General features: G+C 38.7%; 1 protein-coding gene across 8 annotated transcripts in view; it reads left to right on the top strand.

The window, feature by feature from the left end:
- The window catches only part of DDX6 (DEAD-box helicase 6), a 100373-nt gene extending 80761 nt beyond the window's left edge, over positions 1-19612 (top strand). For 7 of the 8 annotated variants that reach the window (XM_079928451.1, XM_079928452.1, XM_079928454.1 and 4 more), the window contains 10 exons: positions 3038-3167; positions 4075-4221; positions 5354-5448; positions 7185-7307; positions 7786-7914; positions 9330-9446; positions 12602-12665; positions 13488-13589; positions 14071-14277; positions 15279-19612. In XM_079928451.1, coding sequence (XP_079784577.1) covers positions 3038-3167; positions 4075-4221; positions 5354-5448; positions 7185-7307; positions 7786-7914; positions 9330-9446; positions 12602-12665; positions 13488-13589; positions 14071-14246 — 1083 coding nt within the window. In that variant the 3' untranslated portion in view covers positions 14247-14277; positions 15279-19612. The remainder of the gene's footprint in view (positions 1-3037; positions 3168-4074; positions 4222-5353; positions 5449-7184; positions 7308-7785; positions 7915-9329; positions 9447-12601; positions 12666-13487; positions 13590-14070; positions 14278-15278) is intronic. The other variant, XM_079928457.1, reaches the window with a different exon arrangement.
- Positions 19613-23343: the final 3731 nt, after the last annotated feature.

Genomic DNA, 23343 nt, shown 5'->3' with positions numbered 1-23343 from the left:
TATCCCCTCCCTTTTGGACTTCCCTCCCATTTCGGTTACCACAGTGCATTAGGTAGAGTTCCCTGTGCTATACAGTACGTTCCCATCAGTTGTCTATTTTGTACATAGTTTCAATAATGTATATGTGTCAATTCCAGTCCCTCCCTCCCTACCCCTTTCCCCCTTTGTATCCATACATTTGTTCTCTACGTCCAAATCTCTTTCTGCTTTGCAAATAAGATCATGTATACCATTTTCTAGATTCCATATATACACGTTATTATATGACATTTGCTTTTCTCTTTCTGACTTCACTCTGTAGGACTCTCAGTTCATCCGTGTCTCTACAAATGACCCAATTTCGTTCCTTTTTATGGCTGAGTAATATTCCATTGTATATATGTACTGCATCTTCCTTTTCCTTTTTTTTTTTTTTTTTTTGCGGTACGCGGGCCTCTCACTGTTGTGGCCTCTCCCGTTGCGGAGCCCGGGCTCCAGACACGCAGGCTCAGCGGCCATGGCTCACGGGCCCAGCCGCTCCGCAGCATGTGGCATCTTCCCGGACCGGGGCACGAACCCATGTACCCTGCATCGGCAGGCGAACTCTCAACCACTGCCCCGCCAGGGAAGCCCATGTACCACATCTTCTTTATCCATTCCTCTGTTGATGGACATTTAGATTGCTTCCATGACCTGACTGTTGTAAATAGTGCTGCTGTGAACATTGGGGTGCATGTGTTTTTTTTTAATTACGGTTTTCTCTGGGTATATGCCCAGTAGTGGGATTGTTGGGTCATATTGTAGTTCTATTTTTAGTTTTCTAAGGAACCTCCATACGGTTCTCCATAGTGGCTGTATAAATTTATATTCCCACCAACAGTGTATGAGGGTTCCTTTTTCTCCACACACTCTCCAGCATTTATTGTTTGTAGATTTTTTGATGATGGCCATTCTGACCGGTGTGAGGTGATACCTCATTGTAGTTTTGGTTTGCATTTCTCTAATAGTGATGTTGAGCATCCTTTCATGTGTTTGTTGGCCATGTGTATGTCTTCTTTGGAGAAATGTGTATTTAGGTCTTCTGCCCATTTTTGGATTGGGTTGTCTTTTTGATATTGAGCTGTGTGAGCTGCTTGTATATTTTGGAGATTAATCTTTGTCAATGGCTTCATTTGCAAATATTTTCTCCCATTCTGAGGGCTGTCTTTTCGTCTTGTTTATGGTTTCCAGGAGTCTTATCCTTTTAAAGAACCTGATTCAGGAAGTCACTGGGAGACTACCTAGCCTTTTTTTCTGCTGTAGAACTGAGTAGTATGCAGGTAGCCTGTTTAAAAACCATAGAAGAGAATGAACTCATGGGGATAATGGGACTTCAGGACAACAAAGGATTAATAGAGTTGACTCAAAGTAGGAGGAAAGAGATCAAGACCAAAGGGTCAAAACCAAGGTTTTCTTCTTTGACCTGCTTTACCATACATAATAAGCAGACTGTTTAATGCTGGCTGTAGGAACAAGGTAATAGAGTATTATGACTGGATCATTTTCGCAGTTGTTCTGGCAGCTGTGTTAGTTATTCTGACCATATGGAACCCATCTGACCCCTGTGATTGGGGTTCTAGAATAAGAGTCATGGTGGGAAATGAAAGTCATGATGCTTATGATTTAGATATTTCTCCAGTAACGGTGTGGGGTTTTTTTTGGTTTTTATGGCTGCGTTGGGCCTTTGTTGCTGTGCGCAGGCTTTCTCTAGTTGCGGTGAGCGGGGGCTGCTCTTCATTGCGGTGTGCAGGCTTCTCATTGCAGTGGCTTCTCCTGTTGCGGAGCCTGGGCTCTAGGCGCATGGGCTTCAGTAGTTGTGGCACGAGGGCTCAGTAGTTGGGGCTCAGTAGTTGTGGCACGAGGGCTCAGTAGTTGGGGCTCATGGACTCTAGAGCGCAGGCTCAGTAGTTGGGGCACACAGGCTTGGTTGCTCCGAGGCACGTGGGATCTTCCCGGCCCAGGGCTTGAACCCGTGTTCCCTGCATTAGCAGGCGGATTCCTAACCACGGTGCCACCAGGGAAGTCCTTCAGTAACAGTTTTAAAGTGCTAGAGATACTTTTTTTGGTCATTAGCTCAAGCATAGAAAGAGCTAATTATTTTAGTGATTGTGAATCTCGTTTCCTAATTTATTTTCCTAATTTTCTAGTTTTAGAAATTAAAATGTTTAGTTTTAGAAATCGAAATGTTCTGCTTCCTCTCTGTTTATACCTGTTTTACTTTTTAAATTTCTCTCCATATATGTGTATTTAATATTTAGTAATCGTTAGGAATCCTTTGCTATTGTCTAGGAAATTTGTCCTAATAAGAAATACTATTTTCTTCAAAACACATATGACCAACTAAGCCAAATATGAAAATGAGAAGTCAGACTTGGTAATGTGACCATGGATCAAGATAACTGGAATAGAGTTGAGACTCCAGTTGAGTACATCTCAGGACGGAAGTTGACTGTGAGACAGACATTGGACATTATGTAATACGATTTTTAAAAAAATCAAATAGGACCCGAGGTTAAACTTTTCCAGCTGATTCCTGTTTTGTGTAGGGATAAATTGTCCAACTTACAATTTTTCATGTGGTCAAGTTGGTTTACTAGTCTCAGAATATCTTATTACAGTCTTTCCTTTGAATATTGTTTGTGCTGTCTTTTCCTCCAGTTTTTAATTGTGAAATGTCCTTTGCTTTTTTTCCTCTATGTATTCATGATGTTAGCCCAAGTTACTCGTCTTGGTTGTTGATGCTCAGCTTCCTTAGACAACACATTTGCACATGCAGACTTACATATACAGTTTTTTTTATTACTTGAGTATGTATTTTATAAGCAGCTCTGGTAAATGTCAGTTGATACTGATGGTGACGTGGATTGTTCCTGCTAATTTATTTGGTCTCTACTTATTCTTGTAAAATGCTTCAAAATAATACCAAAGAGCTGTGTATACTTTCAGTGTGTTTTAGAGAAGAATTTACTTATGTACTGTTTTTATTCACAAGTAATTTGCATTGTCTTATCTCTTCTAGGAGGAGAGCATTCCCATTGCTTTATCTGGTAGGGATATTTTAGCTAGAGCAAAAAACGGAACAGGCAAGAGCGGTGCCTACCTCATTCCCTTACTTGAACGGCTAGACCTGAAGAAGGACAATATACAAGGTTAGTTGTTTGTTTAAACTGTAAATGGCGATTTAAATCTTGGAGCGATTACCATCTTTTTTTTAGTCAGAACTTAAATAATCTGGAATTCGTATTTATCCTTTTCACGGTTTTTGGCCTGGTTGTCTTGTAAAAATGATTCCTAACTTTTTTTAAAGAGATTTTCTAGTTTTCAAAGTTCTTTTACATATTACACAGCTATGACAACATTCCAGTGAGATAGGCAAAATAAGATTATCGTCCTATAGATAGATAGGAAAAGCTAAGATCTTGAGAAGTTAAATTATCTGACATAGATACTTACAAACTATGGAACTGAAATGTTTCTTGTGACAGCTGTGTGTCTGCAGAGTTCCTTGTAGAAACATGAACTTTTTCTCTTTAAAGCCTTGTGGTTTGGGGATTTTAAGAGGTTAGGCAGTAAGGAAGAAACAAATTTCCATAACTGTACCCAGAGTAAGCTAATAGAGTTAAGTTTTCATCTCTGAAGCTTTTTCTTAAATTTTCAGCTGTTTTTTCCCCCAGCTTTCTTGATCTATATTATTTCTGCCCTCTCTCTGTTACTTACTTTCATATGATGTAAATAGAACTGGGTGGCAAGAGTTTCTTATTTGGGTATTTTGACTAGTGAATCTCTTACTAAAATATTAATGAACTTTGGGCTAATAATTGACAACTCAAAGAACCCTTTAAGGGTTTGTAAATAAGAAGAGTACAAGAATTGTATAGCATTGTTACTGAGGAATAGTCTAAATCTGGAACACTATAATAGGTTCTCTTTTTTTGTTTTTTAGGAAATTTATTCATTTGAGTGTCTTAATTACGAGGGGAAATATTTCTGTAGCTTCTTAAACTCTTAATATATGCTGTTTTTTTTCTGTTTTCTCTGTTATTTGTTATTTTCCAGCAATGGTGATTGTTCCCACTAGAGAACTTGCTCTACAGGTCAGTCAAATTTGCATCCAGGTCAGCAAACACATGGGAGGGGCTAAAGTGATGGCAACCACAGGAGGAACCAATTTACGGGATGACATAATGAGGCTTGATGATACAGGTAGGAAATGATTGATGTAAGGTGGCTGGCTCTCTGTAATTCCACACACAGGTGTTTCCTTTCAGTAACTTATTAAAATTGTTTTTTAAATTAATAAGGAACAAACATTGCAATATAAAAATGAATAAAGGAAATGACCATTTCATTCAAGCAAAAAAAAACAAATTGTTTTAGTAATAGAAAGAATATTCAGCCTTACTAATTTTTTAAATTGTACATAAAAACAGTAAAGTGATATTGTACCTGTCTGATTGACAAGGTTAATTCAGATTGGCAAGGCTAATTAGTAACCAGTAATGTGAGTTTGTGGAGAAGTTGGCTGTCTTGCAACATGGGCGTATAAGTTGATATAATCTCTGTGGTGGGCAATTTGGCATTATATTTCAAAATTATAAATGTATATTTTTAAGAATCTTTTTTTGAAGAAATAACTGGACAAATGCAAGGTTGTTTACTACAGCATGGTTTGTAGTACTGAAAAACTTGGAGCAACCTGAATGTCAAGGGAGTTTGGCTAAAATACATTGGATATAGTCTGAAGGGAATTCTACACGGCCATTAAAGAGTGAAGCTGACCTGTATTCATTTTTTAATGAAGAGTTCTCCATGGTACATTATTTAGTGAACAAAGAAAACAGCAAGAATGAAATCCACTTATATAAAATTATACATAGAATTTTAGTCAAAATTTTACATATGATTATCATTTAATTAGTTTAATTATTATATTCTTTGTGCTGTCCTGTTATTTAAAATGATTATTTTATTTGATCCTTACTACAGTCTTTGGAAGACCCTTGATCTAGATTAAAGGCAAGCTACTGTATCAGAAGCTTGGCATACCTTTTGTTTTTCCTTGGGGGTTGCCCCAAGACAAGGAAGTATGCCCCTTATTTGGAGCAGGTGATTTGGGAAGTTGTAGCCCCACCCCCATGTAGCACTGAAACTAACAGGTATTCTCTAGCCAACCAAAGATGAAATGGAAATCCATATTCTAAAACACATCTGTGCCTCTTTGTATTATTCCTGCCTCTACAGCAGTATTTCTGATAAAATATATGATATAAACCTTTACTATATCCTTTTTGCCCCAACTAAAATTAACGAAAATATGTTTTCTAATCTTGTGTAGTGCATGTCGTGATAGCTACCCCTGGGAGAATCCTGGATCTTATCAAGAAAGGAGTAGCAAAAGTTGATCATGTCCAGATGATAGTATTGGATGAGGTAATGTCTCTTCATTTGGAAATATACTATTCTGTACTACTCTGGCTTTGTTCATAACTGCCAGTGAATGAAGCATAACCTCTTTGTGTTTATGCGCTTTTATTTGTTTTGTTTTAATATTTGGCTGCATTGGGTCTTCGTTGCTGCACGCAGCCTTTCTCTAGTTGTGGCAAGCGGGGGCTACTCTTTGTTGCGGTGGGTTGGCTTCTCTTGTTGCAGAACACAGGCTCTAGGCACACGGGCTTCAGTCGTTGTAGCACGCAGGCGCAGTAGTTGTGGCTTGCAGGCTCAGTAGTTGTGGCACGTGGGCTTAGTTGCTCTGTGGCACGTGGGATCTTCCCGGACTAGGGTTCAAACCCATGTCCCCTGCATTGGCAGGTGAATTCTTAATCACTCTGCCACCAGGGAAGTCCCTATGACCTTTTAATAAATGCATGACTCTTGTCGGTTCAAAGTAATTTGCTTACAAAACATGTTTTACCCTTTAAAAACAATAGATGATAGGAATTTATAGGACTAAATCAGCCTTGTGTCTTTTTCTTAGTAAAGCGAGGTTTTTATTTTTCAGTGAGAGAAGTTGTTGAATAATCTCAAAGCCAAGTTCATTCAAAGTCTCTTTCCATTCTGTGATTCATCTTAAGAAGCATGTAATGTCTCTAACCCCTCATTTAACATACAGCTTTGTATTGTTTGTTTTTTCGTCCCTGTTATAATGTGTTATCTCACCAGGTTATAAGTGCCTTTTAAGAACTTATTCAGCTCTGCATCCTTAGGACCTAGCAGTGTTTTATACATATAAGAAACCAGTGTTGATGTTTTTAAAGTTATTTTCCTGTTTGGTCTGTGTTTTAGATTACTAGAGCAGTTTCGTCATGATCTATTCAGAACAGGTTTTTATCTTTGAGTAATGAGAGCACATTTATTAGTTACTGCATGCTAGCACTAAGTGCTTTACGTGTTTTTTCATTTAATTTTTGCAAGAATCCTATAAGATAGGTATCCTATAAAGTGGTTACTACAGTAAGAAGACATCTTAATTTTTAAATTGTGGAAACTAAAATAGTGGTTAAGAAACCTCCCAACATAGCTGATAAGGAGACAAGTTTTTTTTTTTTTTTTAATTTATTTATTTATGGCTGTGTTGGGTCTTCATTTCTGTGCGAGGGCTTTCTCCTGTTGTGGCAAGCAGGGGCCACTCTTCATCGCGGTGCACGGGCGTCTCATTATCGTGGCCTCTCTTGTTGCGGAGCACAGGCTCCAGACGCGCAGGCTCAGTAGTTGTGGCTCACGGGCCTAGTTGCTCCGCGGCATGTGGGATCTTCCCAGACCGGGCTCGAACCCGTGTCCCCTGCATTGGCAGGCAGACTCTCAACCACTGTGCCACCAGGGAAGCCCAGGAGACAAGTTTTAAACCCAGGTAGTTTGACTCTGTAGCCTGTACTTTTAACCACTATACTATAATGTCTCTGTAATGGAAGTCACATTAAAATTTTGTTATGGGAACAAGGATTATTTCTGTCTGGGACTTTTTTTCCTTGGAGGATGAGTATTACAGACTTTTCCCCTTCTGAATCACTGGTAACGTGTCTTGGTGCCTTTGGACTACGCAGTGTTGCAGAGGACTTAACTGTTTACAACCAGGAGCATTCCATGAACTTGCTGGATGATGCCTTATTAACCAAAGACCTTAGACATTATTTCATTGTGTTTAAGATTGTCTTCTCTTTGTACTACAGGCAGATAAGTTGCTGTCACAGGATTTTGTGCAGATAATGGAGGATATTATTCTCACGCTACCTAAAAACAGACAGATTTTATTATATTCTGCTACTTTCCCTCTTAGTGTACAGAAGTTCATGGTGAGTATAAACCTGTACTTGGAAGCAGTACTATTCTGTTGTCCATGAGTATATCTTTATCCATAATTACATCTTACTACTAGTCTTTATTACACTGATTTCAAGTTTGGGGCTTTTTCTTCAGCTGATCAATTAAGGTTTGTTGTGCATAAATTAACTGATTTTTTTAAGATACAAAAGTAATTTGATTCTTATTTGTTCACTTAGCTTTTGGTGTCAGACTGACATGGCCATTGGTTCTAGATAAATTGATTACAGCATAATTCTATATTTAAAGTACAAAATAGTAACTTAGCTGTATATCTGAATGTTATATCTCCCATTTTATGGTAATTTACTTCTTCCATGACAGATAATAACGTTTTAAAGAGGGCTCCATTCTTTAAGAGTTTGTCAGGCAGAAATGTATGAGGATATATTCTGAGTTTAAGAAATAGACTCTGCTTTCATTTAAATATGAGACTCTTCTTTTTTTCAGAATTCCCATTTGCAGAAACCCTATGAGATTAACCTGATGGAGGAACTAACTTTGAAGGGAGTAACCCAGTACTACGCATATGTAACTGAGCGCCAAAAAGTACACTGCCTCAACACACTTTTCTCCAGGGTAAGTCTGTTAGGCTTCAGCGGCTGAATGTTGTCCGTTACTTACTACTTAACCTCAGTAAAACAAACAGTTGTATCAGTTTTCTCACCATTTTCTTTTTCTTTCTTTCTTTTTTTTTTTAAATACTTATTTATTTGGCTGTGCCGGGTCTTAGTTGTGGCATGCAGGATCTTTTAAGTTGCAGCATGTGGGCTCTTAGTTGCAGCATGCGGGATCTAGTTCCCTGACCAGGGATCAAACCCGGGCACCCTGCACTGGGAGCACGGAGTCTTAACCACTGGACCACCAGGGAAGTCCCTCTCAGCATTTTCAGTGTAAAAAAAATTCCTTAGTTTTTCCTAAAGGTAGTTTGTGTTGTTGATCTGACGCTGATACTGTATGATTGTCAAGTCACAGGCACTTCTAATTTGATTCTAAAATAATTTGACCTTAATTACAGATAATCCTCATTATTCTCAGTAATTATAATTGTTCCGTTGTAGGCAGATTCTGTTTTTGCAAATTTGCCAAAATTTCCTTGTCACCCCAAAGTCAGTACTCAGGTGCTCTTGACGTCATTTGCAGACATACGTGAAAAATTTGAGACCTCGTGCGGTTTCCCCCGCTTTCTTGTTTCAGCTCATACTATAAATGAGCACCCTTTTCACCGTCTATTTGCCACATTTCCCACATTTCTGTGCTTTTCTGTTGATTTCACTCTTTTAAATGGCCCCTAGGCATAGTGCAGAAGTGTTGTCCAGCGCTCCTAAGTACAAGAAGACTGATGTGCCTTGCAGAGATAATGTATTAGATAAACTTCATAAAGGCATGAGTTACAGAACTGTGGGCCATGAGTAAATAAGGTGTCTTTAAACAGTAACACTGTTTAAACCAAATTCCTTGGTGGTCCAGTGGTTAGGACTCCGCGCCTCCACTGCAGAGGGCATGGGTTCAATCCCTGGTCAGGGAACTAGGATCCTGCAAGCTGTGTGGCAGGGCCAAAAAAAATAAAATCAGTAACACACATAAAACAAGGTTATCTGTTGGCCCGTTGATGAAGAAGTTAAGTGTTCCTCACAGGAACCTAACCCTGTATTTCCCCTGGAAGCAGTGGTCCTATATTCAGTAATTCAGTGTTTCCAGTAACTGTATAGAACATAACTACCTCAAGTAATGAGAATTGTGTTTTACTCCTGTTGGCAATTATGCAGCCCTTATGAAAAATACTCTGCTACAATAAAACTTACTCTACAATAAAAATTACCTTCAACTGCTATGTAAATGAAATAGTACTTAAAATTTTTACAGTTTTGCATCTCTCTTATATTATGAGATTCTGAGTCTTAGATGATATTTTCAAGATTTGGCAAAGTTAATGAAGGTTTTTGTTTTCCTTCCTTACGTCATCTTTTGTTTTGTTTTCCCCCTGTGCTCAGCTTCAGATAAACCAGTCGATCATTTTCTGTAACTCCTCTCAGAGAGTTGAATTGCTAGCCAAGAAGATTTCTCAACTGGGTTATTCTTGCTTCTATATCCATGCTAAAATGAGGCAGGTGAGTATAAAACTTGAACTTGTATAGATTTTTTTAAAAACCTTTTTCTTAGTATTTCTTGGATTTTGTTTTGTTTTAATGCTCTTCCAAATGCCGTGAGTTTAAGAATAAATTATTCCTTAGCAGGCAAAGGACCATTCATTTTAACCTCTCTGAGGTTAGGTTTTCTAACTACAAACAGGGTTAATAGTACACATTCTTACCTCACAAGGTTGTCAGGAAGATTGAGATTATGTATGAATGAGTAGTTTGTAAGTTGCCAAGCATAATAGAAATGTGAGATTTTATTCCCTTCCTTCCCCATATTCTTAGATTTGGGCTAGTATTTAATACAGTAATCACTAGCCACAGGTGGCAATTTAAAAGAGTTAAAATTTAAATAAATAAGTGAAAATTAAACAATATTTAAAATTTAGATTCAGTACAATCCCTGTCAAACTACCAATGGCATTTTTCACAGAACTAGAACAAAAAATTTCACAATTTGTATGGAAACACAAAAGACCCCGAATAGCCAAAGCAATCTTGAGAAAGAAAAACTGAGCTGGAGGAATCAGGCTCCCTGACTTCAGACTATACTGCAAAGCTACAGTAATCAAGACAGTATGGGACTGGCACAAAAACAGAAATATAAATCAATGGAGCAGTATAGAAAGCCCACAGATAAACCCACTCACATATGGTCACCTTATCTTTGATAAAGGAGGCAAGAATATACAGTGGAGAAAAGACAGCCTCCTCAATGAGTGATGCTGGGAAAACTGGACAGCTACATGTAAAAGAATGAAATTAGAACACTTCCTAACACCATACACAAAAATAAACTCAAAATGGATTAAAGACCTAAATGTAAGGCCAGACACTATAAAATTCTTAGAGGAAAACATAGGCAGAACACTCTATGACATAAATCACAGCAAGATCCTTTTTGACCCACCTCCTAGAGAAATGGAAATAAAAATAAATAAATGGGATCTAATGAAACTTAAAAGCTTTTGCACAGCAAAGGGAACCATAAAGAAGATGAAAAGACAACCCTCAGAATGGGAGAAAATATTTGCAAACGAAGGAACTGACAAAGGATTAATCTCCAAAATATACAAGCAGCTCATGCAGCTCAATAGCAAAAAACACGAAAACCCAATCCAAAAATGGGCAGAAGACCTAAATAGACATTTCTCCAAAGAAGTAGTACAGATGGCCAACAACACATGAAAGGATGCTCAACATCACTTATCGTTAGAGAAATGCAAACCAAAACCACAATGAGGTATCACCTCACACCAGTCAGAATGACCATCATCAAAAAATCTACAAACAATAAATGCTGGAGAGGGTGTGGAGAAAAGGAACCCTCTTGCACTGTTGGTGGGAATTTAAATGGATACAGCCACTATGGAGAACAGTGTAGAGGTTCCTTAAGAAACTAAAAATAGAAGTACCATATGACCCAGCAATCCTACTACTGGGTATATACCGTGAGGAAACCATAATTCAAAAAGAATCATGCACCACAGTGTTCATTGCAGCACTATTTACAGTATCCGGGAGATGGAAGCACCCTAAGTGTCCATCAACAGGTGAATGGATAAAGAAGATGTGGCACATATATACAATGGAATATTACTCAGCCATAAAAAGAAACGGAATTGAGTTATTTGTAGTGAGGTGGATGGACTGAGAGTCTGTCATACAGAGTGAAGTAAGTCAGAAAGAGAAAAATACCGTATGCTAACACATATATATGGAATCTAAAAGAAAAAAAAATGATTCTGGAGAACCTAGGGGCAGGACAGGAATAAAGACCTAGACGTAGAGAATGGACTCTAGGACATGGGGAGGGCGAAGGGTAAGCTGAGATGAAATGAGGGAGTAGCACTGACATATACACTACCAAATGTAAAATAGATAGCTAGTGGGAAGCAGCCACCTAGCACAGGGAGATCAGCTTGTGCTTTGTGACCACCTAGAGGGGTGGGATAGGGAGGGTGGGAGGGAGATGCAAGAGGGAGGGGATATGTAAAGCAATTATACTCCAATAAAGATGTTAAAAAAATAAAATTTAGTTCTTCAGTCACACCACGTTTGAAGTGCCGTATTACATGTGACTAGCAGTCACAGTTTTGGAAAGTACAGATACAGAACATTTCCATCATTGCAGAAGGTTCTGATTTTTCTGTGTACCTCCTCAGGTACATCTGTTTTTACTATTTGCCTGTAGAAAAGGATGCAATCTATATTTCAGAACTTAATTCAACAGAAAATAAATTCAAAACTATCACAAGACAACATTTTGTGTTTGTGCTGACGTTGTGAAATTTCATAAGCAGTTTCTGTAGGCTAACGGGTTAAGAACTTAATCAACTCACATATGGTTTTCAAAGAAGCTTAGTGTCATGGATCAGATACCTTCTTGTAGGCCCCTAATATTAAAATTGTCACAGGAAATGAATGTATTAAATTGAAGAGAATATTTCAGAATGGAAGAACATTGTGTTGAAAAAATGTTTACCAGATGCTAGATTTATTGCTTTTGCTAGAGTCAGTGTATGTTTTCATTCTTGTTTTTTAGTTGGAAAGTAGTTATTTTTAGCTTTTGTATATAATAACTGAAAAGGTAAATAGTAGATGTTTTGGTCAAGCCAAACTTTTGGCATCTTTTGTTTGAAATATTTTAGAAGTATGGTGAAAATTATCACTAAAAATCCACTCCAGCAAAAAAGAAAAATACCTTTTTTTTTGCGGTACGCGGGCCTCTCCGGTTGCGGAGCACAGGCTTAGCGGCCATGGCTCACGGGCCCAGCCGCTCTGCAGCATGTGGGATCCTCCCCGACCGGGGCACGAACCCGCATCCCCTGCATCGGCTGGTGGACTCTCAACCACTGCGCCACCAGGGAAGCCCGAAAAATACCTTTAAGAATTGAGATAATAAGCAGCATATATATATGTATTCATACTTATTCCCATGGGAAACTAGTTTATGGTTAATTATTTTCACCTTTTGTTTTTAATTTATGTGTATTGAATTTGGCTCCTTTCTCATTCGTGTAAAAAATAATTTGGGTATAAAGAACTTTGGGTAGGAGAAAAAAATCATGGCAGTTTGGGGGCTTGTGTGAGTTTTAATCAAATCAAATGCGTTACTTTGTTCCTAGGAACATCGGAATCGTGTATTTCATGATTTCCGAAATGGCTTATGCCGCAATCTTGTTTGCACTGGTAAGTATTTTGTTTCGTTTACACGTAGTTTTGTATTGTTTTTGTTTTGTTTTGTTTTGTTTTGTTTTGCGGTACGCGGGCCTCTCACTGTTGTGGCCTCTCCCATCGCGGAGCACAGGCTCTGGACGCGCAGGCTCAGCGGCCATGGCTCACGGGCCCAGCCGCTCCGCGGCATGTGGGATCTTCCCGTACCAAGGCAGGAACCCTTGTCCCCTGCATCGGCAGGCAGACTCTCAACCACTGCGCCACCAGGGAAGCCCCCTACTTGTATTTTTCAAAGTCTAAATTAGCATAATAATTGTGGGACTAGAAAAGAATTAGAAGGGATAGCCTTGCATATTAGCTTACCTCAGGCCTCTTATAAATCATTTAGCAGAAGGGGATGAATGAATTCTAAACAAAGCATAAATAATTACTGCTAGAGGATTATGTCTTTTTAGAAGTATTCTACGTTACACAACAAAATTTTTAAAAATAATTTTCTCTGTTAACCTTGGATTAAATACTCAAAAATAGACTGAAGAAAATTACACTCCTGAGACTCATTTATGAGTATATAGCTTATCAGTCATCCTTGATTTGCACAGTCACCTTAGACCATTTTTTTAAAACTTTGTTACAGGACTGGGAAAAGGTAACTTGTTGAGCAGAAAGCTGCTTATGGTAATGTGCATGACAGATAATGCCAGTAATTTGCAAATGCTTTTGAATTACTGATGAAGTGAATGAAGCTTAGGTTACATTAGAAATACATGTTAAAGAGTATTATGGCACCAAATTGAAGGATATAATGGAGTTTTGTGTTTTTGGTTTTTTTTTAAGATTTGTTTACCCGAGGTATTGATATACAAGCTGTGAATGTGGTAATAAACTTTGACTTCCCAAAGCTGGCAGAGACCTATCTCCATCGTATTGGAAGATCAGGTGAGGAAAAGGAAGGAGATGTTCTTTGTGGAGGTTGTTTGAGAAGTTTAATCACTAAATTTTGTTCCTTTGTAGAGTGTGGTAGCAGTTAGAACAGTGAATTAAAACTAATTTAGTTGTTTGATATATCAAATTAATTTCCAACTCTTCCAGAACACTTATTTTAAAAAGTTAAAATAACTTTATGCTTAATTTAAGATTCACAAATGAGAAGCTCACTTCTCTAACTGTACTGTTTAGTATGTATATTCTGGCAATTTTTGACAGAAATGAGCACCCGTTTTTTCATTTGACAAAGGTAAAATAGCAGTGCTACTTGAGGCTGTGAAACCTGACGTTGTAACGTGTGTGTGAGTTCATATACTCAGAAGGGCACCGAACCAAAACATACATCCTGTATGGATTTGCCACTTATAGACTAGTGCTTGCACATTGATTCCCATGTTTAACTGTTTCATTAATTAAAATTGGTTTTTGTTAGGTCGCTTTGGTCATCTTGGCTTAGCCATCAACTTGATCACATATGATGATCGCTTCAACCTGAAAAGTATTGAGGAGCAGCTGGGAACAGAAATCAAACCTATCCCGAGTAACATTGACAAGAGCCTGTATGTGGCAGAATACCACAGCGAGCCTGTAGAAGATGAGAAACCTTAACAAGCATGTGTGTACCCGACAAAATAGCAAAGTGAGCATAATGTTTAAAGAAGGGAAATCAAGGTCCTCTTTCCTGGGGCAAAGTTGATGTTCCACGATATATAATTAGCAGTAAAGGATGAAATACCTCTTGGCATAAATGACAGTAAACAGGAAGTATCTTGAAGTTGTAGTTGTGATCTTATTGGCGAATCTATAAATGCGGTTCACTTGAATATAGTCTTCCTAAGTAATGTAGTACGTGAGCAGTACTTAAGACAAATTCAGACTTCTAAAATAATGGAAACAAAAAAGAATCTTAGCGATTTTGAATGTGAAAATATTTTTGCTCTTTATCACTCGGTCATCTGTTAGTGTTCACTCTTAATTTCTAATGGGAACCTTAATAAATTATGTTAAATTACCTGTAAAATTTTATTGCTAAAGGTGTAATCAGGTTATGATGATAACTGTCTTATTTTAAATGCCCACTGTGGTTTCCTGCAGATGGTTTCTCATCTTTTGGTGACTGTTGGGCTCTGGTAGAAATGCTTAAAACAAGGCTTAACATAGGGAAAAACCCCTAAAACAGCCTACATTCCTCTAAGGAAACTGATTTAATTTGAGAGCTGTTAGTTTCCAAATCAGCAGTGAACATTCTACCTGTTACTATTTTTAGGTTTTTCAAATTACTCTCTTCACTTTAACCTTTTTATCCTAATTTAAATGTCAAACACAAAACCCTTGGACAAATATAAAACTAGCCCATGTTTGCTAATACATTGGTAGGCTGTTGAGTTCATGTACGGTTTAAAAAAAATTTTTTTTTTTTAATTGTCATAGAGACTGCTGCCTGTTACCAGAACTTTCAGGGTTTCATTCTGTCTCTGGGATACATAGCAGAAATTCCTTAATCCTGAGTGAATTCTATAGTAGGCAGACAGGCTCAGTAGAAGCTGTTATAGAGAGCAGTGGGATGGGGATTGTGAACACCTATGTATCCTAGTTCGTATTGCTTTCCTGGCATTAATTTTAGGCTTCTTTTTTCTTTAGGTTTTGACAAACTACAGAAGGCTCGTTTGGATCTGTGACACATCGATTTTGGGGGGATGCTCTTCTCTTTGTGGGTTTTTCATCTTCTTTTATTTTGGAACTATGAAGACTTAAAAGAGCTCAGACATTTTTTCTTTTTTTTAATTGGTGAAGAGAAAAAAGCTAAAAAGGAATTTACCTTTTTTGTTCCACTTGTTTGCACTGTGTGCTGACTGAACATTAGTTGCACTAACTGCTGGTTTTTTAAAAATGTTTTCTGGGGAAGGGGGACAAGGAAGGAGGAGAAAGAAGAGAAGGGGAGAAACCCTAAAAAGAGAAGAATCTTGATGAACACAAGCTTGTCTGCGATTTCAAAATTCTCCAACAGCTGACTCTTGAGTGCATTTCAACTTCTCCCTGGTTACTCATCCGTTTTTTAAGCCTGAAGAGCTTATTACTTATTTGTGCAAAGTGCCTTATGCTACGAGACCATTCAGAATATCATCTTTTAGACACAGCCCAAGGAATCAACAGTAGTATTGTTTTTTTTCTTTTTTCTTTCTTTTTAAAATTTTTGTCTTTCCGTTTTGGTTTCAAGTTGAAGTCCCTCTCTTCCCTTTCTACCCGATACTCAAGCCCAGGGCTGGAAGATGAAACGTATTAGTAATGTTAAACACCATTTTCTTTTTCTTTATGTGGAGGAGTTGATATGCAACTGCAGTTCATCCGCACTGTAAATACATGTATTTAAAAAAAAAAAACAATCCCAAGTAAAAATTTCTTCTGGGCTGAGTAGATGCAACATCATCGCTCCCAAAGGAAAGAGCAGTCTATCATTGCAGGAGCCATATGACAAGCCTTTTGTGCTCTATAGCAGAACACTAAAGACTGGTTTACATACACCTCCATTAGCAGTTATGGCACTTGATGTGTAGACGTTGTCAGAGCCTTTGACCCTCTTTCCTCTGTGGCAAAGCGTGTCCCATAGAAAATTGGGTGTGTATACTTGTATAAACTTTGTAAATAGGTTTTTTTCTGGGTTCATATATATATATACATATATATATATATATATATATTTTTTTTTTTTTTGGATGAAGGTTGCTGGGATTAAGGGGATTAGATTGATTATGGGAGCAGCTAAAGATGAGAGGGGCTCAGTTTTCCGCAACACTAAATTCTAAAAAAGTACTTTGGCTTCTTACTGTAGAGAACAGACCTCTACAGGGACATCCTCTGTTGGAAAAGGGACCCAGAAGCCTGGGATCACTGCTGCCACACTTTGTCTCATATAGTACCTTTGGAGGAGGCCTGACAGAGAGAGCAAGGAAGCTTCAGAAACCTGTAATTCAAGATGTTATTTTTGAGACACTCTCTCTGATAATGTTTCTTCCCCCCTTTTTAAAAGTTTGAGAAACACTTCAAGCTCAGCAAAAGGGGACAAAGAATAATTTGCCTTGCAGTGTGGCAGTTTGATTGAGTGGCAGTTTCTTTGAGCAGTATATGTATAAAGCGTGGATTTGCATTTCAGAATATTAGCCAGTACCAGCTGTGGTGACATTAGCAGTTCTGGGGCTTACTTTCTGTGGATCTTCTCCTGTACTGTGTAAGTGTATTGCCCTCTGCCCACCTTGATACATAAACTTGCAGGAATGGGCAACCCCTGAGAGCTGTTAACTTTGATGCTACAGAAAGCTGCTTGCCATCCTCTTGCTTTGTGACAAGAATTATCTGTCATTTTGCATTGTAAATTGCTGGCAAATGCGTTACAGTCAATAGTGTTGCTTTAAATTGTGCCCCTCCCAACATGCTTGATGTTTGGCCTGATCTCCAGGCAAAAGGAGTGAGATGAAGCAAAACCAGTGAACTTTTTTTTTAATGTTTTTAATTCCCTTTTAACCCAGTGTACTAGGTCAATTAGGAGGCATCTAGGATTTTTTTTTAAAAAAAGGAAAAAATAAAATTAAAAAAAGTTGATTTCCATATGCCACTGTTTTCCAAAACCCTAAAATATTGCAAGATGTGTCCTGCATAAACTTTCATGCTTAACTCATCTGGAAAAAAATCAGTTATTCAGAGTGGCTTTTTGACTCTGCCTAGTTCTAAGCAAAATTGTGACACCCAGAATTCCTTGAGGATCAAAATCCTGCAGATGCCTCCTGATCAGACATAGCCCTAACTCCTTAAAAACTGTAGCAAGAGCTGCACAGTACAAACCCCAAAAAGAATAACCCATTTATCTGGTAGCCAAGCCACATGTGTCTATCCAGCCAATGTTGGTTACTAAATACAAGGCCTACTTAAGGAAGTAACCTTTTTCCGGGGAGGGGTGGGGGGAGGGAATTTAAAAGGCATCAACTTTTGACCAAAAATCTTGCCCTTGTACTGATGCAGCTCTCTTTCTCCCCCACCTCTGGCGAGATAAGAGGAATCATTCATTATAGAAGAAAAGGAATGCTCATAAATGAAGTTTTGTGTCTCGCTAGAGTGTGTGGGTGACTAAGCAGCGCAGTCTTTTTTGCCATCCTCAGACTGTGCTCTGCCTGGTGCCACATGCCTGTGGGTCCCTCTAAAAGCACAGACTTTAAATTGAAAGTATTACTGAAGTACAGCCTCTGATGAGGAGTGGCACTTAAAACTATCTGGGACACCACTATTGGACACAGTCTTGTAGAGGCAGCTGTCCAGTTTTGGTGCTTGTCTCTTGAATAGGAATTGTTAAATGGAAAGATGCTCAAAGGACTAGGTCAAAGCCTAGTCTTTTTTTTTTTTTTTTAATCGCCCTTACAATAAGGAGCATTGTTACTATTGGAAGTTGTTTTTGTGTTCCTTGCAGTATTGGGTGTTTATATTAAGTAATGATATTTTTCCACTGGTTCATTTGGATGAAAACTATTTGCCCAATTTTTAATATTTAAATTACATTCAGCACCTGGTTTAACCAGTGGTTATATAGTTGTGTAATGGGTTGTGGACTGTTACACAGCTTGCTGCCTCTGTCCTCCTCTTTTCCTTACATTCCGATGGAGAAACTTTCATGCCTTTTCCCTTAGTAATGGAATGGAATAAATTTATTCTAAAATGATCTTCCATGGGAAGAAGGGAGAGAGAAACCTAAATATAATCTCTAAATTATTTTCAAGTTGGTCCCAGCATCATAATATGGGTTGGCCCCAAAGACTGGGGGGAGGGGGGAGGCAACTGGTTATCAATATTTGTTTTCAGAATGAGATGGGAGCATCTTTCCTTTGCCATGAGCTTTGTGTTAGAGACCATCATGCTTGGGTTAGAACCAGACAACCCAGCACAAAGCCTTGAGTGTAAATTGTTGGAATCAAAACATCTCATTCTGATCACTTGATTTTTTTTTTTTTTAATAGGGGTGGGAGGGAGGTTACTTTGCCCCAAAAGGGAGGGTATCTGCACTAAGGATTTAGAAACACTTTGGAAGCTCATAACCTCATCAGTAACTGCCTTTAGTCACACTCCTGACCTTATAGATGAGTAACAAAAGGATGAAATAAGTTCTTGGGAATTAAGCCATGTTATTTTAATTTGCTCCTTTTTTCAGCGTTCTGTGTCTCTTAAGCTGTTATTGTGGAATCATTTTCTGGCAAAATAACCTTTGTCAAGCAAAATTATTGGCCTTGTGGGAGCTGACGTCAGTCAACTTTGGTGAATTTAAGTGGACTTTGGTGAGCTTATAGTTGTACTTTATATCCTTAAAGGTAGTTTTTTAAAACTTCCAAAGAAAACCCACTCTCCTTTCTGGTCTAAAAACTCATCTTTGGGGTAAAGAGTTCAGTGTCCAAAGGTTGTAACAGTTCATGAGGTAAGAGGGCGCTAGCCTGGCACCTGGATTCTGCCCCTCCGTAGCTGACAGATTCCAACAGAAGTGTGTTTAAATTCTCCAGTAGACAATACTGGGCGGGGGGGAGGGAGGGGTAGGGTTGGGTTGCTAAGGTACAGGCTGCTGTACTTTACCCAGTGGTTGTGAGGGAGGGTCCCTGGAGAAAACCAAGTCGCTAGTCCCTTTTTTGAAACAAAATTAAAACTTGAAAAAAATTTTTTGTTTAGTACAAAATGGGATAGAATTTAATGTCCCTAGCCACAAGGGACCAGTTCCACTGAGAAGTGAACAGTGGGAACTCAATTTTGAAAACATTCGGGGAAAGGGAAAATTGGCTTTCTGTTAATTGGCAGATGTTCCAGTGGGGCTGTTTTTGTTGGAATGTGTTATGTTGTATGTACACATATATGGACCAGAGCGTCTGCTGAGTTTATAAAGTTAAAAGCTGGTTGATAAAATCTTGATTTTTGTTACTTTATCACAATAAAAGCCCACTGGAACTTCAGATGTGTGTGTGGTGTGTCTTTAGCATCAGGCTGTGCGGTTTAGGAATACTTGCCTTTGAAATCATTTTTACTTACATAACTCACATTCTGGTAAAGCAGTAAGATTCTCAGCACTACTCCTCTGAATAAATTACGTGAGCACCTTTGTCCAGCCTTATTCATTGTCCCACCGTTTGCATTTCACTCTGTTTTCATAGCCTAAACACAGAACAGATAATCAGTTGGAAAGGAGAGAGATGTTGGTCCACAGTATGCCCGGGGGACTGCTAGTAGTCAGTCACCTCCTAGAATTGTTCAGATATTTTAGAAAGTTGAACAGAAATTACTTAGGAATTAACGATATGAATGGAATTTGTATTCTGAGACTGAGAAATACTAATGAAAGAAATCAGAAGACCTAAATAATTGGAGAAATCCAGACACAAAGCTGGATACAGCATCCTCGCCCCCCACCCCAAAAGAAATACTTCAGTATAACAAAATAATGTTCCAGACATGTATGCTGAAAACTGCAAAATTGCTGATGAGAGAAATCAGGCCTGAAGACATAGTCTTCCAATCCATGAATATGACACCTCTATTTTTGTCAGTTCCCCAGTTTCATCTGTAGGTTCAGAGTATTTCCTTCCAGTCCCAGCAAGCTTTTTGACAAGATAGCCACAAGATAATTCTAAAATTCATATGGAAAGGCAAGCCGCCATAACAGTTTTGGAAAAGAACAAAATAGGACTCATTACCTGATTTCAAAATACAGGAAGCTACAGCAGTCGAGAAATCTGTAAATTCAGTTCTTTCACTACAATACACTGAAGAAATGTAGGGAGACATGCCATCAACCTTTTCATCTAAGGAGCAAAGAATGGATGTGTACAGTCTGGCCGAAGATCAATTTTTCTTGTAGATGCTGTGTGGGCAGTTTGTTCCTAGTTCATTAGGTGCATTTCCATTATCCTGTTAATCTAATCGCGGAACAGCGTACGGCTATCTCTCTGCCTCTGGATTTGTCCCACCCTCCCTCACTTTACTGTCTCCAGAGATTGACCTGTATGAACCACATAAATATTTCCTCTGCTCTCCGGCTCCCATTTGGGTTTGCTCACCAGGGATTCCCCCTCAGGAAATTAGAAAAAGTGAGGTAGGAGTTTGTATTCCTTTAATTCCCTCCCCGTAAGATGCCTCCAGCTGCTTTGTTTCTCAACTGGAGATCTCTGCAGCTGAGTCTGTCACTCTCTCCCTCCATTTTCTGGTAACCATCCTCTCCCCTTGATAGATTTTCCCTACACCCATGCTTTTGTAAATAGGCCAGATGTAAATAAACTCTCCTCAAATTTTCCTATGCCATCTGTTTCTTGTTGGGACCCAGACAGAGTAATTGGTACCAGAAGTGGCCCCAGGAAACAGACTCTTAAAATGAGATTCTGGGATTGGGTTAGTTATATTTGATGAGCTCAATGACAACCTCCTTATGGGGGTTGGTGGATGGGATGGAACATGAATAATTCATGGTATACGGTGGCATCACAATTCAAATTTTCACTGGTAGTACCACGGGATTAAGTGCAGGTAAAGGACGAGGCATAGGGAAATCAAGGGGCTGTGACAATCAGCAATAAAACAACCTACGGACTGGGAGAAAATATTTGCAAATGATATGACCGACAAGGGATTAATTTCCAAAATATACAAACAGCTCATACAACAGAAAAACAACCCTATCAAAAAGTGGGCAGATAGAGAAAGAAAAAAAAAAGTGGGCAGATTGGGGCTTCCCTGGTGGCGCAGTGGTTGAGAGTCCGCCTGCCGATGCAGGGGACACGGGTTTGTGCCCCGGTCCAGGAGTATCCCACATGCCGCGGAGCGGCTGGGCCCGTGAGCCATGGCCGCTGAGCCTGTGCGTCTGGAGCCTGTGCTCCGCAACGGGAGAGGCCACAGCTGTGAGAGGCCCGCGTACCGCAAAAAGAAAAAAAAAAAGTGGGTAGATGATCTAAATACTTCTCCAAAGAAGACATACAAATCGCCAAAAGGCACATGAAAAAATGCTCAATATCACTAATTATTAGAGAAATGAAAATCAAAATTACAATGAGGTATCACCTCAATCCGGTCAGAATGGCCACCATCAAAAAGTCTACAAATAATAAATGCTGGAGAGGGTGTGGAGAAAGAGGAACCCTCCTACACTGTTGGTGCGAGTGTAAACTGGTGCAGCCACTATGGAGAACAGTATGGAGTTTCCTTAAAAAACAAAAATGGAGTTACCATATGATCCTGCAACCCCACTCCTGGGCATATATCTGGAGAAAACCATAATTAGAAAAGATACATGCACCCCTATGTTCATAGCAGCACTATTTATGATAGCCAAGACACGGAAGCAACCTAAATGTCCATCAACAGATGAATGGATAAAGATGTGATACATATATACAATGGAATACTACTCAGCCATAAAAAAGAATGAAATAATGCCATTTGCAGCTACATGGAAGGACCTAGAGATTATCATACTAAATGAAGTAAGCCAAAGGCAAATATCATACGATATGCTTATATGTGGAATCTAAAAAAAGAGATAAAAATGAACTTATTTACAAAACAGAAATAGACCCACAGACATAGAAAACAAATGTATGGTTACCAAAGGGGAAAAGTGGGGAGGGATAAATTAGGAGGATGGGATTAACATATACTCACTATAGTATATAAAATAGATAACAAACAAGGACCTACTGTATAGCACTGGGAACTATACTCAATATTCTGTAATAACCTATAAGGGAAAAGAGTCTGGAAAAGTATATCTATCTATATATCTATGTCTATAGATATATATATATCACTGAATCACTGTGCTGTATACCTGAAACACAACATCGTAAATCAACTTTACTTCAATAAAAAAAATAATAACTTCCTTGTACCTTTCGTCCGCCAACCACACACACACATAAAAGTGGTAGGCCTTTTAAAACTTATTCTTTGGCACAGGGTTAAAAAAAAAAAGGCCTCAATTGCATACATAAGATTAAAAATATGAACATGCAATTAACATACAAACAGAACAAGAAGGCCTCCCCAGGAGTTTTGAAGAGGGTCCCTTATCTGTAGCTTTGTCCTTAGCTAATTGGTTACTGTGTCCCTAGGACTGAAATAGATGGCAGCCTTCTAAAGTTTTACTTGATTTGTATACACAGAAAATCTCTGGATCTGATGAACAGAATTCTGACTTGAGCCAGTCTGTTGATCTCTGAAGTTTCCAGGTGCGAAACAGTTAGCTGACACAGAGCCTCTTGAATAAAAACGAAGCCTTCCTCAAAAGGACTTGTGACCATTTGCTAGTGTGACTATATATTGGGGAAGAGGGAATAACCAGACTTTTGAGGACTACTGGGGGCCCAAAATGCTACAGGTCAGAGTAAAGGCTTATGGAGGTCAAGTGATCCATGGAGTTTTGACTTGGGTCCATCTCACAGTTGACATATTGGGTCCCCAAACCCAGGTCTAGATTGCGTAGTGGGAATTGACATCCTCAGCAACAGGCAAAATCACCAAATTAGTTCCCTGACCTATGGAATAATATTATGGTAGAAAATGCTATATAGAAGCCACTAGAACTGCCTCTAACTACCAAAGTAGTGAACCAAAACCAATACCACATTCCTGAAGAGACTGCAGAGATTAGTTCCACCAATGAAGATTTAAAAGATGCAAGATTGGTGGTTTATAGGCC

This window comes from Stenella coeruleoalba (assembly GCF_951394435.1).
Source record: "Stenella coeruleoalba genome assembly, chromosome: 8".
Lineage (NCBI taxonomy): Eukaryota > Metazoa > Chordata > Mammalia > Artiodactyla > Delphinidae > Stenella > Stenella coeruleoalba.
The sequence above is the reverse complement of the archived record's forward strand: the minus strand, read 5'-3'. Positions and strand labels throughout refer to the sequence as shown.